The sequence below is a fragment of the Palaemon carinicauda genome, chromosome 30 (assembly GCF_036898095.1).
Source record: "Palaemon carinicauda isolate YSFRI2023 chromosome 30, ASM3689809v2, whole genome shotgun sequence".
NCBI lineage: Eukaryota > Metazoa > Arthropoda > Malacostraca > Decapoda > Palaemonidae > Palaemon > Palaemon carinicauda.
This window is the reverse complement of record NC_090754.1, coordinates 60,918,245-60,937,758: the sequence shown is the minus strand read 5'-3', so window position 1 is coordinate 60,937,758 and position 19,514 is coordinate 60,918,245. Positions and strand designations below refer to the sequence as shown.

At 45.3% G+C, this 19,514-nt stretch overlaps 1 protein-coding gene across 3 annotated transcripts in view; it reads right to left on the bottom strand.

The window, feature by feature from the left end:
* LOC137623206 (kinesin-like protein KIF14) overlaps positions 1-19,514 on the bottom strand; it is a 224,063-nt gene that overhangs the window by 180,291 nt on the left and 24,258 nt on the right. For all 3 annotated transcript variants that reach the window (XM_068353920.1, XM_068353923.1, XM_068353922.1), the window contains exon 4: positions 16,767-16,982. In XM_068353920.1, coding sequence (XP_068210021.1) covers positions 16,767-16,982 — 216 coding nt within the window. The remainder of the gene's footprint in view (positions 1-16,766; positions 16,983-19,514) is intronic.

The following is a 19,514-nucleotide window of genomic DNA, read 5'->3' as shown; positions in this document are numbered from 1 at the left end:
CCCTTGAATAAACCTTGTTACAAGGGTTACATTATTTTCTTTTGCCCAGTAAAGAAGTTCTCTCGCAGTCTCGTAAAGGGACCTCGAGTGGGTTCCGCCTTGTTTGGCTATGTAGGCCAACACTGTAGTGTTGTCGGCGTTGACCTGTACCACTCTGTTCAGGACTGACCCTTCGAAGCCTTTGAGGGCCAACAGGACTGCCAACAGCTCCTTCTGGTTTTATGTGGAGGATCTCCTGATCTTTTGTCCAGGAACCCGAGATCTCCAACTTGCCCAGTGTTGCTCCCCACCCCGAGTCCGAGGCGTCGGAACACAACACAAAATCTGGGTTCCTCTGTTCCAGAGAAAGACTTTCTTGAAGCTTGACTGGGTCGTTCCACCACTGAAAGCAACTTTTTACGGATTCTGTAATGGGGATACATTTTGTCAACAGTTCCTTTCCCTTGTCCCAATGTTGACTGAGTTGGAACCGAAGAGGGCAAAGATTCAGTCTTCCCAGGGAGACAAACTGCTCCAACGAGGAGAGGGTTCCCAGCACTCATCCAATCCCTCACAGAACACTTTCGTTTCTCTAGAAAGATATGAAGCTTCACCAGGGCTTGTTCCGTCCTTGAGGCTGACAGAAAAGTCCGAAAAACTCGACTCCGAATCTCCATCCCCAAATATAGGATTTCTTGGGATGGTGTCAGTTGAGACTTGTGTCTGTTTATCAGAAGACACAGTTCTTCTGATAACCTCAACATCATCTGCAGATCCTCCAGGCAGCGATTGTAGGAATGAGCTCTGAGTAGCCAGTCGTCCAGATACAGGGAGGCTCTGATACCTCTTGAAAGCAGCATACCCGCTACATTTGACATCAGCTTCATAAAGATTTGAGGGGCGGTGCTTAGACCAAAACAAAGAGCCTGAAACTGGAAAACTTCCTCCTTGTACATGAACCTCAGGTATTGCTTGAAGTTCGGATGGATGGGGATGTGGATGTATGCATCCTGGAGGTCTAAAGAGACCATCCAGTCGTTCTTTCTTACTACTGCTAGGACTGATTTCGATGTCTCCATAGAGAACTTTGTCTTCTGAACGAAGACGTTGAGAGCACTTACATCCAGGACTGGTCTCCATTCCCCCGAGTTCTTGGGAACCAGGAACAAGCGGTTGTAAAAACCTGGTGACCGCAAATCTCGCACCCTCTCTATTACCTCCTTCTCCAATAAGGGAGACATTTGTTGTTGCATAGTCTGTATCTTTGACTCCTCTCTGTACCTAGCCGAGAGATCTATCGGAATTACTACTAAAGGGGGTTTCCCTAGGAAAGGGATTTTGTATCCCTCCTTTAGTAACTGTATGGACCAAAGGTCTGCTCCTCTCCTCTCCCAAGCTCGCCAGAAGTTGGTTAGTCTGGCTCCTACTGCTGTCTGAAGGCAAATGCAGTCAGACTCTGCTTCGCCCTGGTTTCGAGCCTCTACTCTTTGCTCTCCTTCCCTCGGGTCTGGTACTACCCCTGCTGAAAGTTTTCCCTCGAAAGGGCTGCGAAAACTGATAGGATGGAGCTTCTTCCTTAGGTTTGTGGCTTGAGAAGGAAGTAGGCAGACCCTTCCTTGCTGTTTTAGACACCAAATCCTTTGTGGCCTTTTGTGCTAAAGCGGAAAAGACCTCTCTGACCAGCTCTTGAGGGAAAAGGGAGGAAGAAAGAGGTGCGTACAGCAATTCCGACTTTTGTATGGGTGTAACCCCATTAGCCAAAAAAGAGCACATTTGGGCTTTTTTTTTTAAGAACACCTGCCGAAAAAAGGCCCGCCAACTCATTGGACCCGTCTCTTAAGGCTTTGTCCATGCAAAACATAATGTGGACAAGGCTTTCAGTGTCCACATCCTTCAAAGCATAAACCTTTTACCCCAAGGCTCCCAGAGTCCAGTCAAGGAAATTAAACACCTCGAAAGCTCTGAAGATGCCTTCGAGAAGGTGATCCAGCTCCGACGTTGACCAGAACACTTTGGTTCTTCTCATGGCTGTCCGACAAGGGGCATCCACCAGACTCGAAAAGTCTCCTTGGGCAGAGGCAGGAACTCCCAAGCCGAGAGCTTCTCCAGTCTCGTACCAAACGCTAGATCTGGAAGCCAATCTGGCTGGGGGAAAAGAAAAAACAGTCTTTCCCTGGTCCTTCTTGGATTGCATCCAGTCCCCCATCATTCTCAAGGCTCTCTTAGATGAGCGAGACAACATCATCTTCATGAACAGAGACTCCTTCGACGCCTTCCCTAGCGTAAACTCTGAAGGCGGGGAACGAGGAGCAGAATGAACAAAATAATTAGGAAACTCTTCGTTAAAAACCCTCATAAGTTTCTTTAAATCCACCGAAGGATGAAGGGTCTTAAGATCTTCTCCTTCCGAGATTTCCTCTAAATGATCACTAGGGGAGAGGTGACCGTCGATCCCTTCTTCCGACAGGTCTCTAATCGAGGTAGAGACGTCCTGTTTCCTAGGAGTCAACTCCTTAATATCCTGACTCCTGGCATCAAGGAGTCCAATATCATGACGCCTGGCGTCACGTTGTTCCAACGCTTGACGCTCGGAACTATGACGTTCGCGATCTTGACGCTCGGAACTATGACGTTCGCGATCTTGACGCTTGGAACTATGACGTTCGCGATCTCGATGCTCGGTTTCACGACGTCCAAGGCTCTTACGCTCGGCGTCCTGACATCCAACTCCTTGAAGCTTGGCGTCATGCGTACCAGTCTCTCGACGATTAGCATGATGTTCCTCCTCCTTACGACGCTCAGCGTCATGGATACCAGGCTTTCGACGCTTCGTAAGCTGTTCTTTTACTCAACGCTTGGCGTCAAGGCGTAAAGAATCCTGACGCTCGGCGTCTTGGTGAGCCACTCTCTTCTTTTCTGCAGGCTGATAGACTTGCATGAGGGAAGAGAGTTTCTGCTGCATATCTTGCAGTACACTTAGATTAGGATCAACTTGTTGTTGTGGCCAAACGAGACGCTTCTTCAACAAGTTCGCCTTCTACGTCACTCAAGGAAAGCCAAGAGCGTTCAGGAGACGAATACCAATCTGAAGGAGGAGGAGGAGCATGCACAGAAGTAATGCCAGCCTTCGAAAACTGTCTTCCAACCGGTGGGGATGGACTCTTGACAGCTTCCTACTTCCTTCTATCTCCTACCGACGAAGCAGGGTGCTTGGCAGAAGAGCATTCTTCGGAGCAGGAAGGAAAACGCTCCGGACTGCTCCAATGGCTGCAACCTGGAGCCTGAGGCGTCAAGACACGACGCTGCTCGACAGAGGCAATCTTCCTCTTCAGAGGTCTCGATGTGAGACGCCAGCCCCGTCTGGGCGCTGCGTCATCCGATGAGGACGAAAACACTTTCACCTCGCCTTTCCCATGGCGAGGGCGAGCGTCCTGTGAAGCGTCAACAGGTACACTCGAGGGGACGACTGCTCGGGCGCTAATCCCTCTCGTTTCCTTTCGCCTGTCGACATTCCTTCTCCCAGGGGTCGGGGAGCTTGGAAGAGGTCTATGGCTAGGAGAACGACAGGTCCGAGCAGACGCACCCTACTCTGCACTGATTAAATTCACTGAACCTTTAATAATGACACTAGCACTCTAACTTTAACGTCAGACCATAACTTCGTCCTGTCCGATGCGAGCAACTTCACTCTCACACCCAGGGCTTGAATGGCCACCATCATGTCCTTTAGAGTTGGTTTGTCAGGAGTAACAGTACAGTAGTGGGATTTGGAACTACCACTACAGGGGAAGGATCAATAGATTCGTTGACACGGGGAGGGGAACAATCTCTAGAAGAACGAGATAAACTCTTAATCCTTCTGATTCTATCCCTCTCAAGCTAACGAGTGTAGCGGTCATACTCCAACCACTCACTCTCAGACAAAACAACACATTCATCGCAACGATCAACCAACTCACAAACTTTACCTCTACATTTCACACAAATGGAGTGGGGAACAACAGAGGCTTTAGCAAGCTGGGTCTTACAACCTCTCACACACTTTCTAATACTTGAAGAAGAGTCAGACATTATGAATATTTTAAAGAGAGATCATACAAGCAAGGGTCAAAACAACAAAATCTATCGTGTCCAAGAAAATACAAAAACAAATCCAAACGAGCGAAAGCCAAAGCCAAATTGTACATCACCAAGATAACTGCTATTATACACAGGCTACAGCGAGTGAAAATCCAACGATGTCACCGGTGAGGTGGCAGGGAAGATCTGAGGAATGATTGGAATGGTTCCAGGTACCTGGGTAGAGGGCGCACTGGTGGTACACCTGGCTACCCAATCGGCGGTTGCCGCGAGTTTTGAAATTTCTGCAGTGACCTCAGGGACTAAGCTATATATATAAAACTACCAGGTAAGTCAGATGTTTAAAAAAGCATTAAACCTGACTTGAAAACATTCTTGGCTCTGAAAGCAGCAAAAACAATATCATCTCTTGGTCTCCAAAACCTACCTTACAAGAAGGAGCTTGCTTGGTAGTTCATTAATACAGTTAGCAGATCTTAATGTCAACAACAAAAATATAGCCTTGAATCATTAAGATTTCCAAATTTCTCAAAATCCTTATATTCTACAAAATTCCTCTCACTACTGAAGGTTTTCCAATAATAAAGGACCTACATACATCGTGAACATACAGTATATCCAATATTAAATATCTGAATACTATATCAAGCTTGTATTTAGTGGCCAAAAAGTCAACCTATAAGTAAAGATTTACATTTCCTTCTTTTTGAAATGGCTCTTAAAATTGTTGAAGAGGCAACTAGCCAAAACTTTACTTAATTTTATTTCTAAGCTTTTGTCAAGATGCTTCTGCATTCAAAATAATTAACACATTGGTTTATGACTTTGGGCTAATTAGCCTAGTGATGGGACCTGTGAGACCATTTAATGATATACTTTCATCATCATCATTAGCTATATCTAGTCCACTTCAGGAAAAAGGCCTCACCGTGTCCTTCCACTCCAGTCTGTTTGTGGTCTTTCTATGACAGTCCATACCCACAAATTTTCTTAGTTCATCAATACTTCGTCTTCTCTTCCCACCCATCCTTCATTTGCAATCTCTATGGACCCATTCTGTTATTTTTAATCTCCATCTATTACCTGTCATTTTCATTATGTGTCCTGTCCATGTCCATTTCTTTTCCTTACATGTTGTTAGAATATCATCTACTTTAGTTTGCTCTTGTATCCACGTTGTTCTTTTCCTGTCACATAGTGTTAATCCCATTATTATTCTTTCCATAGCTCTTTGATTTGTAACTAGCTTATGTTCTTTAGTAACATCTAAATACCCTTTTAGACAATATATAAATCTAGACCTTTACGAATGTGCCCTATGTCATCATCCCGTCTCAGCTTTAGATCATTTACTGATAAATTTGAAAATAAAGTCTGCCATTCATTAAATGAATAAAATTTCATATTCCATTTGTACTTTACCTCATCTCCATGGCTCTAAAAGAAAAGTTGGATGGCATCTAAGATGAATAAGCCAATTTTTCCAAGTTCATATTGCTTTCTTCTCATAGATTACTTATATCGACGTTATGACCGCAAAAAATATTAAAAATATATCCCACTTTCTTCCCTTCAGGACACAACCCTCTCGGCCATCAATGCGCCAAATAGCTACTAATGGCAAATGCTTCTCCACAATTTTCCAATTGGCCATTAAAAATTAATTCTCTTCACTTAATTAGTTAGTGGGGAGAGGGGAGGAGATAGGGTATTTATATGAACATCAGGTGTGTAGAGAAATAAAAAATTCTATAATAAAATTTCTGGTTTTTGGAGGTTAATTGACTGTGTGATCTACAAGGACTTTCCAGTGACTGATTGATTGATAGATTAGGAGTTATCTGGCATCTTGGACTTCACAGTGAAAGGCTAGAATAGGAATCCCAATACTGCATCATATGAATCATCATCATCATCTCCTCCTATACCTATTGACGCAAAGGGCATCAGTTAGCTTTTGCCAGTCGTCTCGATTTTGAGCTTTTAAATCAATACTTCTCGATTCATCATTTCCTATTTCCCGCTTCATAATCCTCAGCCATGCAGGCCTGGATCTTCCAACTCTTCTAGAGCCTTGTGGAGCCCAGTTGAAAGTTTAGTGAACTAATCTCTCTTGGGGAGTGCAAAGAGCTGGCCCAAACCCTCTTCATCTACCCCTCACTATGATCTCATCCACATATGGCACTCAAGGAATCTCTCTTATAGTTTCATTTCTGATCCTGTCCTGCCATTTAATTCCCAATATTCTTCTGAGGGCTTTCTTCTCAAATCTACTAAATCTGTTTGATATTGTTTCATTGTCATACCACAACACGTCCATACAGTAACACCGATCTCACTAAACTGACTTATAGCCTAATTTCTATTTGCAATTTCAGGGGATTTGATTTCCAAATTTTACTTACCCAAACCATTGTCTGATTTGCTTTTTTCAATCTTTCATTAAACTCAAATTATAAAGATCCTGTACAGTATTAGAGATCTTTGTCTACATCTTTTCCCATTTTTATGTGGGGTCAATGTTTCTGGTCAGCTTTCTCCATCTACCTCTGTCCCACACCTCATCACCGATTACAGTAATCCCTTTGATCGAAGGTCATCCTTGATACAGTCCACCCACCTTCGCTTTGATCTCCCTCTCCTTCTTGCTCCCTGTACCTCCATTTCCATCACTCTCCTCCCAATATACTGTTCATCTCTTCTCATGACATGACCATATCACCTCAGTCTACTTTCTTGGATCTTATCTGATAGTTTTCTAACTCCTGTGGTACCCCTAATTATCTCATTCCGTATCTTATCTCCTCTTGTCACCCCACACATCCATCTCAACATTCTCATCTCCGCCACATCCATCTTCTTCTCTTCTGTCTTTTTTATTGCCCACGTCTCCGCTCCATACATCATTGCCGGTCTCACAGCTGTCCCGAGTACTTTACCTTTCAACTTAACCCCTATTTTCCTGTCGCATAGTACTCCACGCACGTTTTTTCCAATTCTTCCATCCTGCTTGTATTCAGTGGTTTATTTCTGGCTCCAGATCACCATCCTCTGCAACTGTTGATCCTAAATACCTGAAATTTTCAACTCTTTTCAATCTCTCTCGTTGTAAACTAACTTCCCCATTCTCGCCCTTTTTCAATCTCAAATACTCTGTCTTTTTCCTGCTGATCTTCAATCCCCTATTTTCCATTTCTCCTCTCCACTCCTCCAGTTTCTCTTCTACTACCTCTTGCCTAGTGCTACACAGTATAACATCATCAGCAAAAAGCATACACCAAGGAGACTGATCTCTAATACCTTGTGTTACTACATCCATGACCAGATCAAATAAGTAAGGACTTAATGCAGACCCCTGATGTAGTCCCACATTTAATGGGAAACTTTCTGTTAGGCCTATACTGCTCTTAACATTTGCTTCTGCCCATTCTTACGTATTTCTCAGGGACTCTCTTTCCTCTCATATATCTCCACAGCTCCTAACGTGGTACTCAATCGTATGCCTTCTTCATGTCAATGAAGACCATATGTAATCCTTTCTGTTTCTCTCGATGTTTTTCTATCGTCTGCCTCAAAGCAAATATTGCTTCTACAGTCCCTCTTCCAGGCATGAATCCAAATTGTTCCTCACCAATTGTTGTTTCATCTCTGAGTCTCTTCTCCCATATTTTCATAGTATGGCTTATCAGCTTTATGCCTCTGTAGTTGCCACATTCCTGGATGTCTCCCTTCCCCTTGTAGATGGGAATGATTAGTACTCCGCTGTTCATTGTAAATTCAATTGATAAGTATCCACTAACATTAATTTTGCACTTGATATGCTCATGAACAGACTTGATCAAATATACATATTTAAGAGGAACTCCATAATAATGTAGGATTCTCCTCAAAATTGGCCGGTGCATACTATCAAAGGCTTTTTCATAGTCCACAAATGCCATTAATAGTGGATTTCTATATTCTACACATTGCTGTTGTACGTCTTAAAATAAAAATTTAGTCAGTACAACTTCTACCTTTTTGAAATCCTCCTTGTTCATCTCTCATCTTTTCATCAGTCTTTCCCTCTAGTCTCTTAAAAAATGTGCTTATTTATTTTCACGACAACTAACGTAAGTGTGATGCCTCTGTAATTATTGCAATCAGTAAGATTTCCTTTTTCTTAGCCAGTTTCACCAACACTCCCAGCTCTCATTCATCTGGTTTTGCCTCTTCATGCCACATTCTACAAAATCTAGTAAGTATTCTGGGACCCACTTCATTTTCGGCCAATATCATCTCAGCAGTTATTCAATCAAATCCCTCTCAAGTTTTTATTAGTGATAGCTTTGACTTCAAACACACTGAATTAATTCAAAGGTACATGAAGGTCTTCCCCTGCTTCTGGTATATTGATCAAACTATTCCCTTCATATCCCCTATTCCTGACCTCACTAAAGGGTTCCATCCAACATTGCCTTTCTTCATCTGTTGTTATAACAGATCCATCTCTCTTTTTGAAGGGTATATGCTGCTTCTTCCGTGCCCCAGTAGAGATTTCATTAATAATTCTGTGAGTAATTCTTATACCATTGCTACTTCCTAAATTCATAGCTTTGTCAGACTCATCTGCTTTCCCGTCTAAATATTTACTCAAGTCATTTCTGGCCTTTATTTTGACTTCACTATCAATACTGGAATACTTAGCAAGCTCTATATTCCCTTCATATCCCCTATTCCTGACCTCACTAAAGGGTTCCATCCAACATTGCCTTCTTATCTGTTGTTATAACAGATCCATCTCTCTTTTTGAAGGGTATATGCTTCTTCTTCTTTGCCCAGTAGAGATTTCATTATTAATTCTGTAATTCTTATACCATAGCCACTTCCTAAATTCATAGCTTTGTCAGCCTCATCTGCTTTCCCGTCATTCACTAAAGTCATTTCTGGCTTTTCTTTTGACTTCACTAACAATACTGTAATACTTAGCAAACTCTATATTGTAATTTTCATTACTTTTTCAAAAACTTTCAACAATGAATTTCTGTCTTCATATCACAAATTTTTAAGAAATTTGTATTTTTCCTAACATACTTACCTAGAACTACTTTCTTAGGAGTTACTGGTAACTCTTCCCAACCGACCAGAATTTTGTGTAGTTTACCCCATTCCCATTTTCTATGGGTGACCTCAGGCGGAGTGATACGCGCCCTGAGGCGACCCGGGGTCAGAGAGCGTGCTAGTTCAGGTCGTGCTCCTCAGTAAGTTTCGTAGCCAAAAAGGGTTCTCCTCAACCCTGCAGGACCCTCGGGGAAGGACGGGCGGGCCATAACCCGAAAGTAGTTCTAGGTAAGTATATTAGGAAAAATACAAATTACTTAAAAATTTGTGATTTGTTCCAACACAGAGTACTTACCTAGAACTACTTTCTTAGGAGACTTAAACTTTAGGAGGAGGGAGTGTCCTGCAGGGACTAGGGTCTGACGGTTTAGGAGCACGATCGGGCGAAAAAGGAGGCACCTCGAAGGGGAACTGTGTTCTGATGACCTCCACTAGAAACTGAATGAAAATAGGGGAAACTACCCAAAAAACTTAGTATCTAAGTGGCTTACCTCTGAACCATTACTTCTGAGACGTATTTCTTGTTGAAGACGTATATCCTGGCCGCCAGGGCCTATTGATTCACGACCACGCTGGGGATTAAGGGTAAGGGAAAGGGTGATAAGGGGTAAAAGGTAAGGGATGAACGTGTGTCTCATGGCCTACCACCCCCGGTTTCCCTGGGGCCATGACCTTTAAATCTTTTGCAGGGCTGATATGACTGGGCCAAGGTTGAACCCGTCCAAGGATTTCCTAGAGCAGTCCTTCAGGTAATGTTCCATGAAAGTGGACTGTCTGGACCAGGTACCCGCTTTCAGAATTTGGCTCACGGTCATGTTCTTCTCAAACGCCAGGGAGGTGCTTAGACCCCTAATATCATGAGGCCTTGGCCTACCTGGAAGAGGGGTTCCCAAAACATCGTAAGCTCTCTTGATCACCTGTCGCAACCAAAAGGAGACTGAGTTCTTAGAGACTGGTTTCTTCACCTGACCGGTTGAGACAAATAAGCTCTTGATCTCCGGTCGGAGCCTGGAAGTCCTTTCAAGGTTTTTTCTTACTGTTCTGACAGGGCATAAGAGTAATTCTTTAGGGTTGTCCGACCTAGGGATCGCTGCGACCGAAAAGCCCTCGAACCGAGGATCCCAAAAGGCTGGGTTCTGCGCTTTGGCCACAAAGCTAGGGACGAACCGAAAGGAGGCCTCCCGCCATCCTTTTGAGTGTGAAACCCCGTACGATAATCCGTGCAACTCACTAACCCTCTTCGCCGAAGCCAGGGCTGAGAGGAAGACCGTTTTGAGGGTGAGTTCCTTATCCCGGATGTCCTTGAGGGGCTCAAAGGGAGGTTCTGACAGGACTTAGAGTACTATGGCTAGGTCCCACTGTGGTACCCTCACCTCCGGTGGGGGGCATGACTGCTCAAAACTCCTGATGAGCATCGAGATGTGCCGGGAGGATCCCAAGTCAATGCCCTTCAGGAGGAAGACTTGACCTAATTCTGCCCTCACTCCTTTTATTGCTGGAATGGAAGAGCCCAAATCGTCCCTGAGATACACCAGGAAGTCCGCCACGTCGTGGATCGAGGCCCTCAAGGGCTTGATATTACGGGAAGCGCACCATTTCGAGAAGACTGCCCATTTTGCTTGGTAGACAGCGATAGAGGACCGCCTTAAGTAACCCGATATCCTCGTCGCGGTCCTCGATGAGAATCCATCTTTCTTCAGAAGTCGCTCGATAACCTCCACGCGTGAAGGCGGAGGGACCGAGGGTTTTCGTGAAACCTTTGGAAGTGGGGTTGACGAAGAAGGTCTGGCCTGTCCGGGAGCAGCCAAGGAGGAAGAAGGGCCAGTTCTTTTAGGTCTGCGAACCACTCCCTCTCCGGCCACCAAGGCGCGGCCAAAGTCATCTGAAGGTTGGCTGTTGTCCGTACTCTGTTGAGGACTTGACATATCATTCCGAAGGGGGGAAAGGCGTACACATCGAGGCCGTCCCAAGGGTGCTGGAAGGCGTCCTCGAACGCCGCTGACGTATCTGGGACTGGAGAACAGAACACGGGGAGTTGGGCGTTCAGACGTGTGGCGAATAGGTCTACTACTGGGGAACCCCACTTCAGTATGACTGACTGAGCTGTGCTTGGGTGTAGAGTCCACTCTGACCCTATTACTTGGCCTACTCTGCTGAGGCCGTCCGCCAGGACGTTCCTCTTTCCCGGGATGAACCTTGCTGTGAACTCGATCCCTTCTTCTGCCGCCCATTCCAGAAGTTCTGTCGATAACGAGCATAGTTCTTTCGACTTTAGACCCCCTTTCTTCTTTACATAGGCTACTACTGTGGCGCTGTCGCACATCAACGCTACCGTGTTCCCCCGGAGGAGATGAACGAATTCTCGACTCGCCCTCAGCACAGCCATCATCTCTAGCACGTTTATGTGGTGCTTTGCTTCTTAGCTCGACCATTTTCCCTTTGTCGATTGGTCGAGTAGGTGAGCGCCCCAACCTTCCTTCGACACATCCGTAAAGAATAGGACTTCCGGAGGGTCGGGGGCGAAGGGCATCCCCAGCTCGGTGTTCCTTCTGTCGTGCCACCACTGCAAGACTACCTTCGTTTCTGGGGAGACCGGAACCAGTTTGTGGGGATTTCTCCCCTGGGTCCAATGTTCCTTCAGGTTCCACTGCACCGCTCGAAGTTTGAGTCTCCCTTGTGGCACTAACTTTTCCAAGGACACTAGGTGGCCCAGCAACCTCTGCCAATCCTTGGCCCTCTTGGGTAGGTCCAACAGAAAGGGTTGCAGAACTCGCTCTAGGTTCTCCAACCTCTCCAACGAGGGGAAGGCTCTCACTAGCCGGGTGTCCAGGACCATCCCCAAGTAGGTCATCCTGGTGGAGGGGATCAGCTGGGACTTCTCTACGTTGACCGTGATACCCAACTCCTCGCAGAGACGAAGTAACTTCTTGCCTTGTTCCTTCAATTCTTCCTTTGAGGCTGAAAGAAGCAACCAATCGTCCAGGTACCGGATCAGACAGATGCCCTGCTCGTGAGCCCATACGGAGACTGTCATGAAGACTCTTGTAAACACTTGAGGAGCCGTCGACAGTCCGAAGCAAAGGGTCTTGAATTGTAGCACTCGAGAATCCCACTTTATCTTGAGAAACTTCCTGCTGGCGGGATGGACGGGGATCTGGAAGTAGGCATCCTTGAGGTCCAAGGATTTCCCTCAAGGCGACCAACACTGTCTTGGCAGTGTCCATCTTGAACTCGGTTTTCGCCACAAACTTGTTGAGGGCCGACAGGTCTATTACTGGCCTCCATCCTCCTGTCGCCTTTTCCACTAAGAAGAGCCTGCTGTAGAACCCCGGGCCGGGCTCTTCTACTAGTTCCAACGCTCCCTTGGAGATCATGGACGACACTTGTTCCTGCAGAGCTGCCCGTTTCAAGGGGTCCTTGGGAATCAGCCACTCCGCCAGAAGGGCGCCTCATAGGGGGAGGTCTATGGTCTCCCATGTCCTTCATCTTCCTCACCCGTTCCATCGTCTCGTCCACCAACTTAAGGGGAAAGATAGCCTCGTCCCAGATTGAGGAGTTTCTCAATTTCCTTGCTTCTCGGTCCGGGAGTTTCCTCACTAGTTTGCTAAGAATAGTGTCTCTCTTCCTCAGGACCCAATTGGTAGCCTGGGAGAGAGATTGATAGGAAAAAAAATTTAGGGCCTTGCCCCCTGAGCTAATTAGCTCTCTCAGTAAGGTTTGGTTTTCAGGCAAGGACAAATCATGAGAGTACTGAAAGCCAACTAACGTGCAGGCCCACCAGTCCAACCAGGAGGACACGTAGACCAGGTCCTGGGCCACGTCCTCCATCATGGAGGTCTCCGACGGGGAAAAACACACAGGGGCTGTGGACGCTCTGTCTTCAGCGGCACCCTGGTTCAACGAGGTGATGGCTGTCTCCCTCGCACGGGGTCCTCCCCGACGACCTTCCGGCACGTAAAACCTCTTCTGTGCCTTCAGTCCCGGAAGCAGCTTCGAGGCACTTTGACTCCTAGGGGCGTCCGCCAGGCCATCCAGGAACTTAACAATATGCTCCATACCCAGCCAAACGTCAGGAGCTAAGGGTAGAGCTAAGGAGGGCTTTTGCTGAATAGGGTTCTCCACCAACCTGCTAAGTCCGGAGAGCCAGGCCAGCTCAGTGGTGGGCATTGGTTCATCCAGCCTATGGTGCCGTCGTATGAGGGCCAACACTTTGCAGTAGGAGGAGATGTCATCGGACGAGCACTCCCCTCCTTCCACCAGGGCCTACGTCACCCGTCCCTCCGCACGAGTATCATCGGTGACGGTAGGGAGAGCAACGTTGGATGGGCCTGCCCGTGTCACAGGCGGACCCGCAGAGGCGAAGGTATCCGTCATGGGATTACCTTGCCCTGCGGGCATCCTCGTATCTGTGGGAATATCCCTGGTTGAAGGGCGCCCTTGGAGCTTAATGAAGTTAGCCGAGGAGCCCGCGGCTGGCATAACGCCTTCCACTTGACGGAGCGCCTCCCTCCGCTGAGTAGGGGCAGCGGAGGCCTTCGTCAACTTCGGCGGCTCACGGGGAGCTTGGAAAGGCCTCCCTCGGTGAGGTTTTTGTCCGTAGGAGGAGCAGGAGGGGAGAGACGGTGAGGACGAGGCTCTAGGGAGCCACATGGAAGCGGCCGCGGCTGTGGTGACCTTAAACAGCTCGCTCCGGGGCACCGTGATACTCACCCAATCCTTAGACTTACTCCTCTTCGCCTTCTTCTTAGATGGTCTGGACTCCTTCTTCTTCTGTCTTGAACGGGAGCGGGACTACTTCTTCTTCCTGGACCTCTCGCGGATCTGGAATCGTCCTCTGAAGATGAATCTACGGACGAGGAAGACGACAAGGAGGAAAGGGAATCAGCCGAACCACCTGAGGCGTCCAACTCCGTGGGGGTTACTCCATGCCGAACCTCTGTTTCCGCAGGCTGCATGAAGACGGGCGGAAGAGTCGCCGAGGGCGCTGGGAGGGACCGAGGAACGTTCTTGCGGACGATCCAACGGTCAAACTCCTCTTCTAGTCTGAAGGGTGACCTGCAGGGTGTTCTAGGGATATCCCAAACGACGGGGTCCGAATTTGACGAATGGCCTTTCTCGGCATTCCCCCCCACCCCCCCCACCCCGCCAGCCGAAGTACCTGAAACACACGCCCAAGATGGGGGAGAAGAGGTAGTACCTGACTTCCCCCACATCGGGTCTTCGGTAGAGACGAGCCCTGCGGGCACCAGGACCTCGTCTCCCACACACTCTCCCGCACTTCCCTCAGGCCCCACACATGCCTGTAATACATCAGAAGCTTCCCCCACAGGTTCAGACTCTTGGGGAAGGACAATGGGCCGCTTCCCCGCAACGGACTTACCTCGACCCCTACTCTGGTTAGGGGAAGATGGAAGGGAACCATATTCCGACGAGGCATCCGGGGACACCAAAGCAGAGGACGCGGTAGCTTTCTTGGGCGATTTCTTCTTCTTAGTCCCATAAAGGACCCACTGAATCTCGCCCCAAGACTCGCACTCCGAACACGTGGCGGTAGGGGAGCACACTTTGCCCCTACATGACAAACAACGCGAGTGTGGGTGAACTTCGGGCTTCTAAAGGAAAGCCCCACAAGACCTACCGGCCACAGGCCCAGGGCAACGGCGTGGATGCTCAATAATGAAAACACTAACACCAAGAGACACAAGGACACAAGGGAAAGGGGTAAGGATAAGGGCAAAGGAACCACGTGGTAAACACAAAGGGTCAGGGACACTAAGGGTCGCACTGGGTAAGAGAGAGCACGGCGGGATGTGAATCACGTCTCGACCAGAAACTTACTGAGGAGCACTACCTGAACTAGCACGCTCTCTGACCCCGGGTCGCCTCAGGGCGCGTATCACTCCACCTGAGGTCACCCATAGAAAATGGGAATAGGGTAAACTACACAAAATTCTGGTCGGTTGGGAAGAGTTACCAGTAACTCCTAAGAAAGTAGTTCTAGGTAAGTACTCTGTGTTGGAGCAACTCCTTTTTACAGTATCCCAATTATCATATGATAACCAAGGTTTTCTCCTTGTAATTGTATGTCCTAAAGCTTCACTACCAACTGAGTAATATATGTTATTAGTATTACACCATTCTTCATTCATTGTCTGCTCTTTGTCTCTTAAAGTCTCCAAGACTGCAAATTAATTCCTACATTCAATGGCAGATGTTTCTCTGTGCTCATCTTCTAGAAGCTTATCTGTCAAACCTAGGTATTCCATCAACATTTCTGTTGGGTGCTTTCAGTTTTAATTCAAGTGTGGCAAAGAGGAGCTGGTGATTGCAACCAATATCTGCACCTCTATAGCTTTAGCTTCTTACATTTCTCAACGTACTCCTCTTTTCATTAATGGCCACGTGATCTATTTGATTTTTGTAATTACCACATGGTGAAGTCCATGTATATTTGTGGATGTCCTTGTGTTATATATATATATATATATATACATATATACATATTTATACATATATTTATACATAATTATACACATATATATATATACATATATATACACATATATATATATATATATATATATACATTTATATATATACATATATATACACACACACACATATATATATATAAATATATATATATATATATATATATATATATATATATATATATATATATATATATATCATTTAACCTCAGGTGGAAACCAAAATTTACACTTAAATACAATGAAATAACATTAACTCTGTTTAGATAATTGTACTTTTATTACTCCACCGCCCAGCCAATACGATTCTACTAATTGTATGTAGTATTCTATGTGCAATTCCTTCATCACCACCTCCTACGCCTATTGACACAAAGGGCCTCGTAGATTGACCAATCCACAGAGGATTCATTGGCTAGATTCATCAAAGGATAGCCAGTTCCTTGAGATGCGCAGTGCCTATCTAACTAAGACAAGTGACCCCTGCCGGTCTGTGCTAATTCCAGTAAGATCATCCGCCAGGCATCAGGAGTAAAAGTCGAAGAGACATCTTGTCTATCGCCTTAAATCCAATCCTTCACCCTGCTGCCAGAGACTTCATTGAGATTTATGGGGGCATTTCCTTCACACCCAAAACTCTCATTACTCTACCAGGTTGCTCAACCGTTTATAACCGTTGGCAAACATGGATTGCTAAGATATGCCTCCTAGCAGAATTAAGTACAGTATATCAATACCAAAGAAATATTGTTTTCCCTGATCTAGAGTCAACTTTTCAACTTGCAAAGCACAAAATCAGTGTGTACAAGGAAGACCTTCAAATTCAGGCTCGATTAAACTCGGCATAGCACCTCTAATGCTGAAATTTGTCTGCTATAGCTGACATCACTACTACGTCATCACCTCATAGAGAAGAGCCATTGTCCTGGTCAGAGTCAATACTACCAGCGCATCACTTTGCACCCAACCACCACCATCAGGTTATTTGTATAACAGAATATGAAAAATTCAACTGGAGAAGAGACAACCCCTTGAAATTCTTTTGAACTGGGTCACTCCATATGTCTGATTCTGAGCTGAAAAAAAAAATAGGTTCACAAATTCATGGAAACTTACCTTGCAGGCGAAGGAACATTAACAGTAGAAGAGGACAAGACTCTTCGCACCCCAGAATGCTCTTTCCTCTTTCTGTCATCCTCTTTTCTGTCTGAATCTAGGCTTTTGATACTTTTAGTTCTGCGATGTCCTTCAGAATAGCTTAAGAATTCGGACTTGTGGCCTTCATCACTCTTCTTTAGTCTTTTGGGCAATGGCACACCTGGTGGACCAAGTCTGAAAAAGAAAATAGATAAATAACACCTCTATTCCAGGATGCCCTGACAGGCAAGTCATATGTATCAAAAAAAATTAAATAATCTATTCTTATTTAGATATTTGTATTATTTGATAATGAATCTTTATGGGTAATTTCTTTTGAATAAGTATTTAGCAAGATAATGTCAATTTCCTATCACTTCAAAGCTGAGAACACAAATTTTCTGCCTTCCAGTTGAAATAACATAAATTTTTTAACCAATTTGTAATTTTCCTAACCATACAAAACCAAGTACAGTATGACTTCAGCGAAGCTGGAACCTCCATTAACATTTTAACAAGATAAACAGAGCTGTCTGTCGGGTAGCGATATTCCCACTTTGATCTATGACTCATGATCTAGGACTTGTGAGGTGGTTGAAATTGGCAGTGAAACTTAAAGGTCACAGGTTTGTATCTGAACCTTATGTACCTGAATATACAGTCATTATGAGAAAGATACATATATTTCAACCGTCTTCCCCATTGTCTGGGAGGATAGGGAAGAAACTTTATTATAGACCTTTTCTGTAAAGACTACCTCCTCCTCCTAAAGTATAAGTCTCCTAAGAAAGTAGTTCGAGGTAAGTACTATGTGTTGGAACAAATCACAAACTTTAAGTCATTTAGTTACTCTGTCATGAGCTACGCCTACATATATTGTCCAATTCAACATTTAACATGGCGACTGCTTCATCCCAAATAAGGAAAAGGATGAGGAAAAAGGCCCGAAACTCACTAACTCTCTATCCTTCAAGACATATGCCACAACCACTTATACGAAAAGATACTTGTCCCGCAAGGGAGTTAAATTCACAACACGAATTGAGTAGCTATCGCTTAACCAAGGATAAGGTTATCCAGGGACTTGTGGGTAACAGGCAGTCAAGGTTGTCTGACATGCCATAACCCTACCATCAGTATTAGCACCACTGATAAGTTCTTCCTAAGGGTTGGGGTATACAGTAGAACCTCTACTTACGATTGCCTATCCATACAGATATTCCAACATACGAGGGGAAATTCAATCAAATATTCGACTCAACACCCGAAGTAATTTTCATTGTTAGCCCGCTAGACAGCAGCACATCAGGAGGGATGCCAGTTAGCATTGCGTGGGTCAGTTCACAGTTCTCCTTCGCATCGTGTGGTTCTCCCGTGTTCGGAGCGTAATTAACAGTGCTTAATACCTTCCTTTTCCACTTTTCCTTCTTCGTTTTATCATCACGGGTCCCAAGAAAACTAATGCGAGTGGTAGTAGTGGTGAAAAAGGAAGAAGGTAATACTTTCCTTAGAATTAAAACAAGAAATCATTAAAAACATGAGCGCAGTGTGTGTGAGTGATCTGGCTAAAAAATATACACTTGCTTGAGGGTACACTCGGGCACACTATTCTATCTTATTATTATTTTTTTTCTTCTTGTTTTTTTTTTAAATGGCGGTTGGGCAGGCTTAATAGAAGGGCCATGGATGACTGGTGGTTTATCAAGATGTTGTCTTTTCCTATTTCTGATTCTTTTTCTTCTCAAAACCATCCTTACTGTCCTCCCCTCAGTTGAAGTGGCTATCCTGGAGGGTATTTAGCCTTGCATGGTGTGTCAGCTCCTCCATGTTGACCAGTTTTTCCGACTTTTTACTATACTCTATGGGTATCATCAATCACTTTATTTACAATTCTGTACATGTTTTTGTTATAATTCTTGTTAATATAAAAAATTCTAAGTAATTTGTATTTTTCCTAACAGTACTTACCTCAAACTACTTTCTTAGGAGTATCTGGGATTCTCCTCCCAACCGACCAGAATTTTGTCTAGTTTCCCCTATCTCCATTTTCTATAGTGGGTCCCTCTGTGGCGGATGAATACCTGGCCTGAGGCGACCCAGGTCAGTGAGAGCGCGTGTCTAGGTCTCGGTCACCAGTAAGTTTTTGATAAATATGGTATCAAAGTCCTGTAAGACACTCGAGGAAGGATGGGCGGGCAATAACCCGAAAGTAGTTCGAGGTAAGTACTGTTAGGAAAAATACAAATTACTTAGAATTTTTGATTTGTTCCAACACGGAGTACTTACGTCGAACTACTTTCTTAGGAGACATACTTTAGGAGGCAGGGGTAGTCTTACAGACCGAGAGACCTGCTGGATAATAAAGATTGAACCTAGATAGAAGGCTAGTTTCTTCTGACCACTACCGGGATATGAGACTTGGGGAGAACTACGCAAAAAACTATTTAGTGTCTAAGTAACTCACCTCTGTAAGGATCTCCGGACATGGGCATCTCCACTGAACATTCCTCACATGGGAGGAGTAAGGGAAAAAGGGAATGGAAGGGAAGCGGGGACAAGGGGGGAAAAAGTAAGGCAGGAACTTGTGTCGCTTGGAATTACTTTCCACGGGCTTCCCCGGGGCTTCAACCTTAAACCTTTGGGATGGCAGAAATGACCGGACCAATGGAGAAGAAGTCCAGAAACTTCCTAGTACAGTCCTTCAGGTAGTGGGCTGTAAAGGTGGAC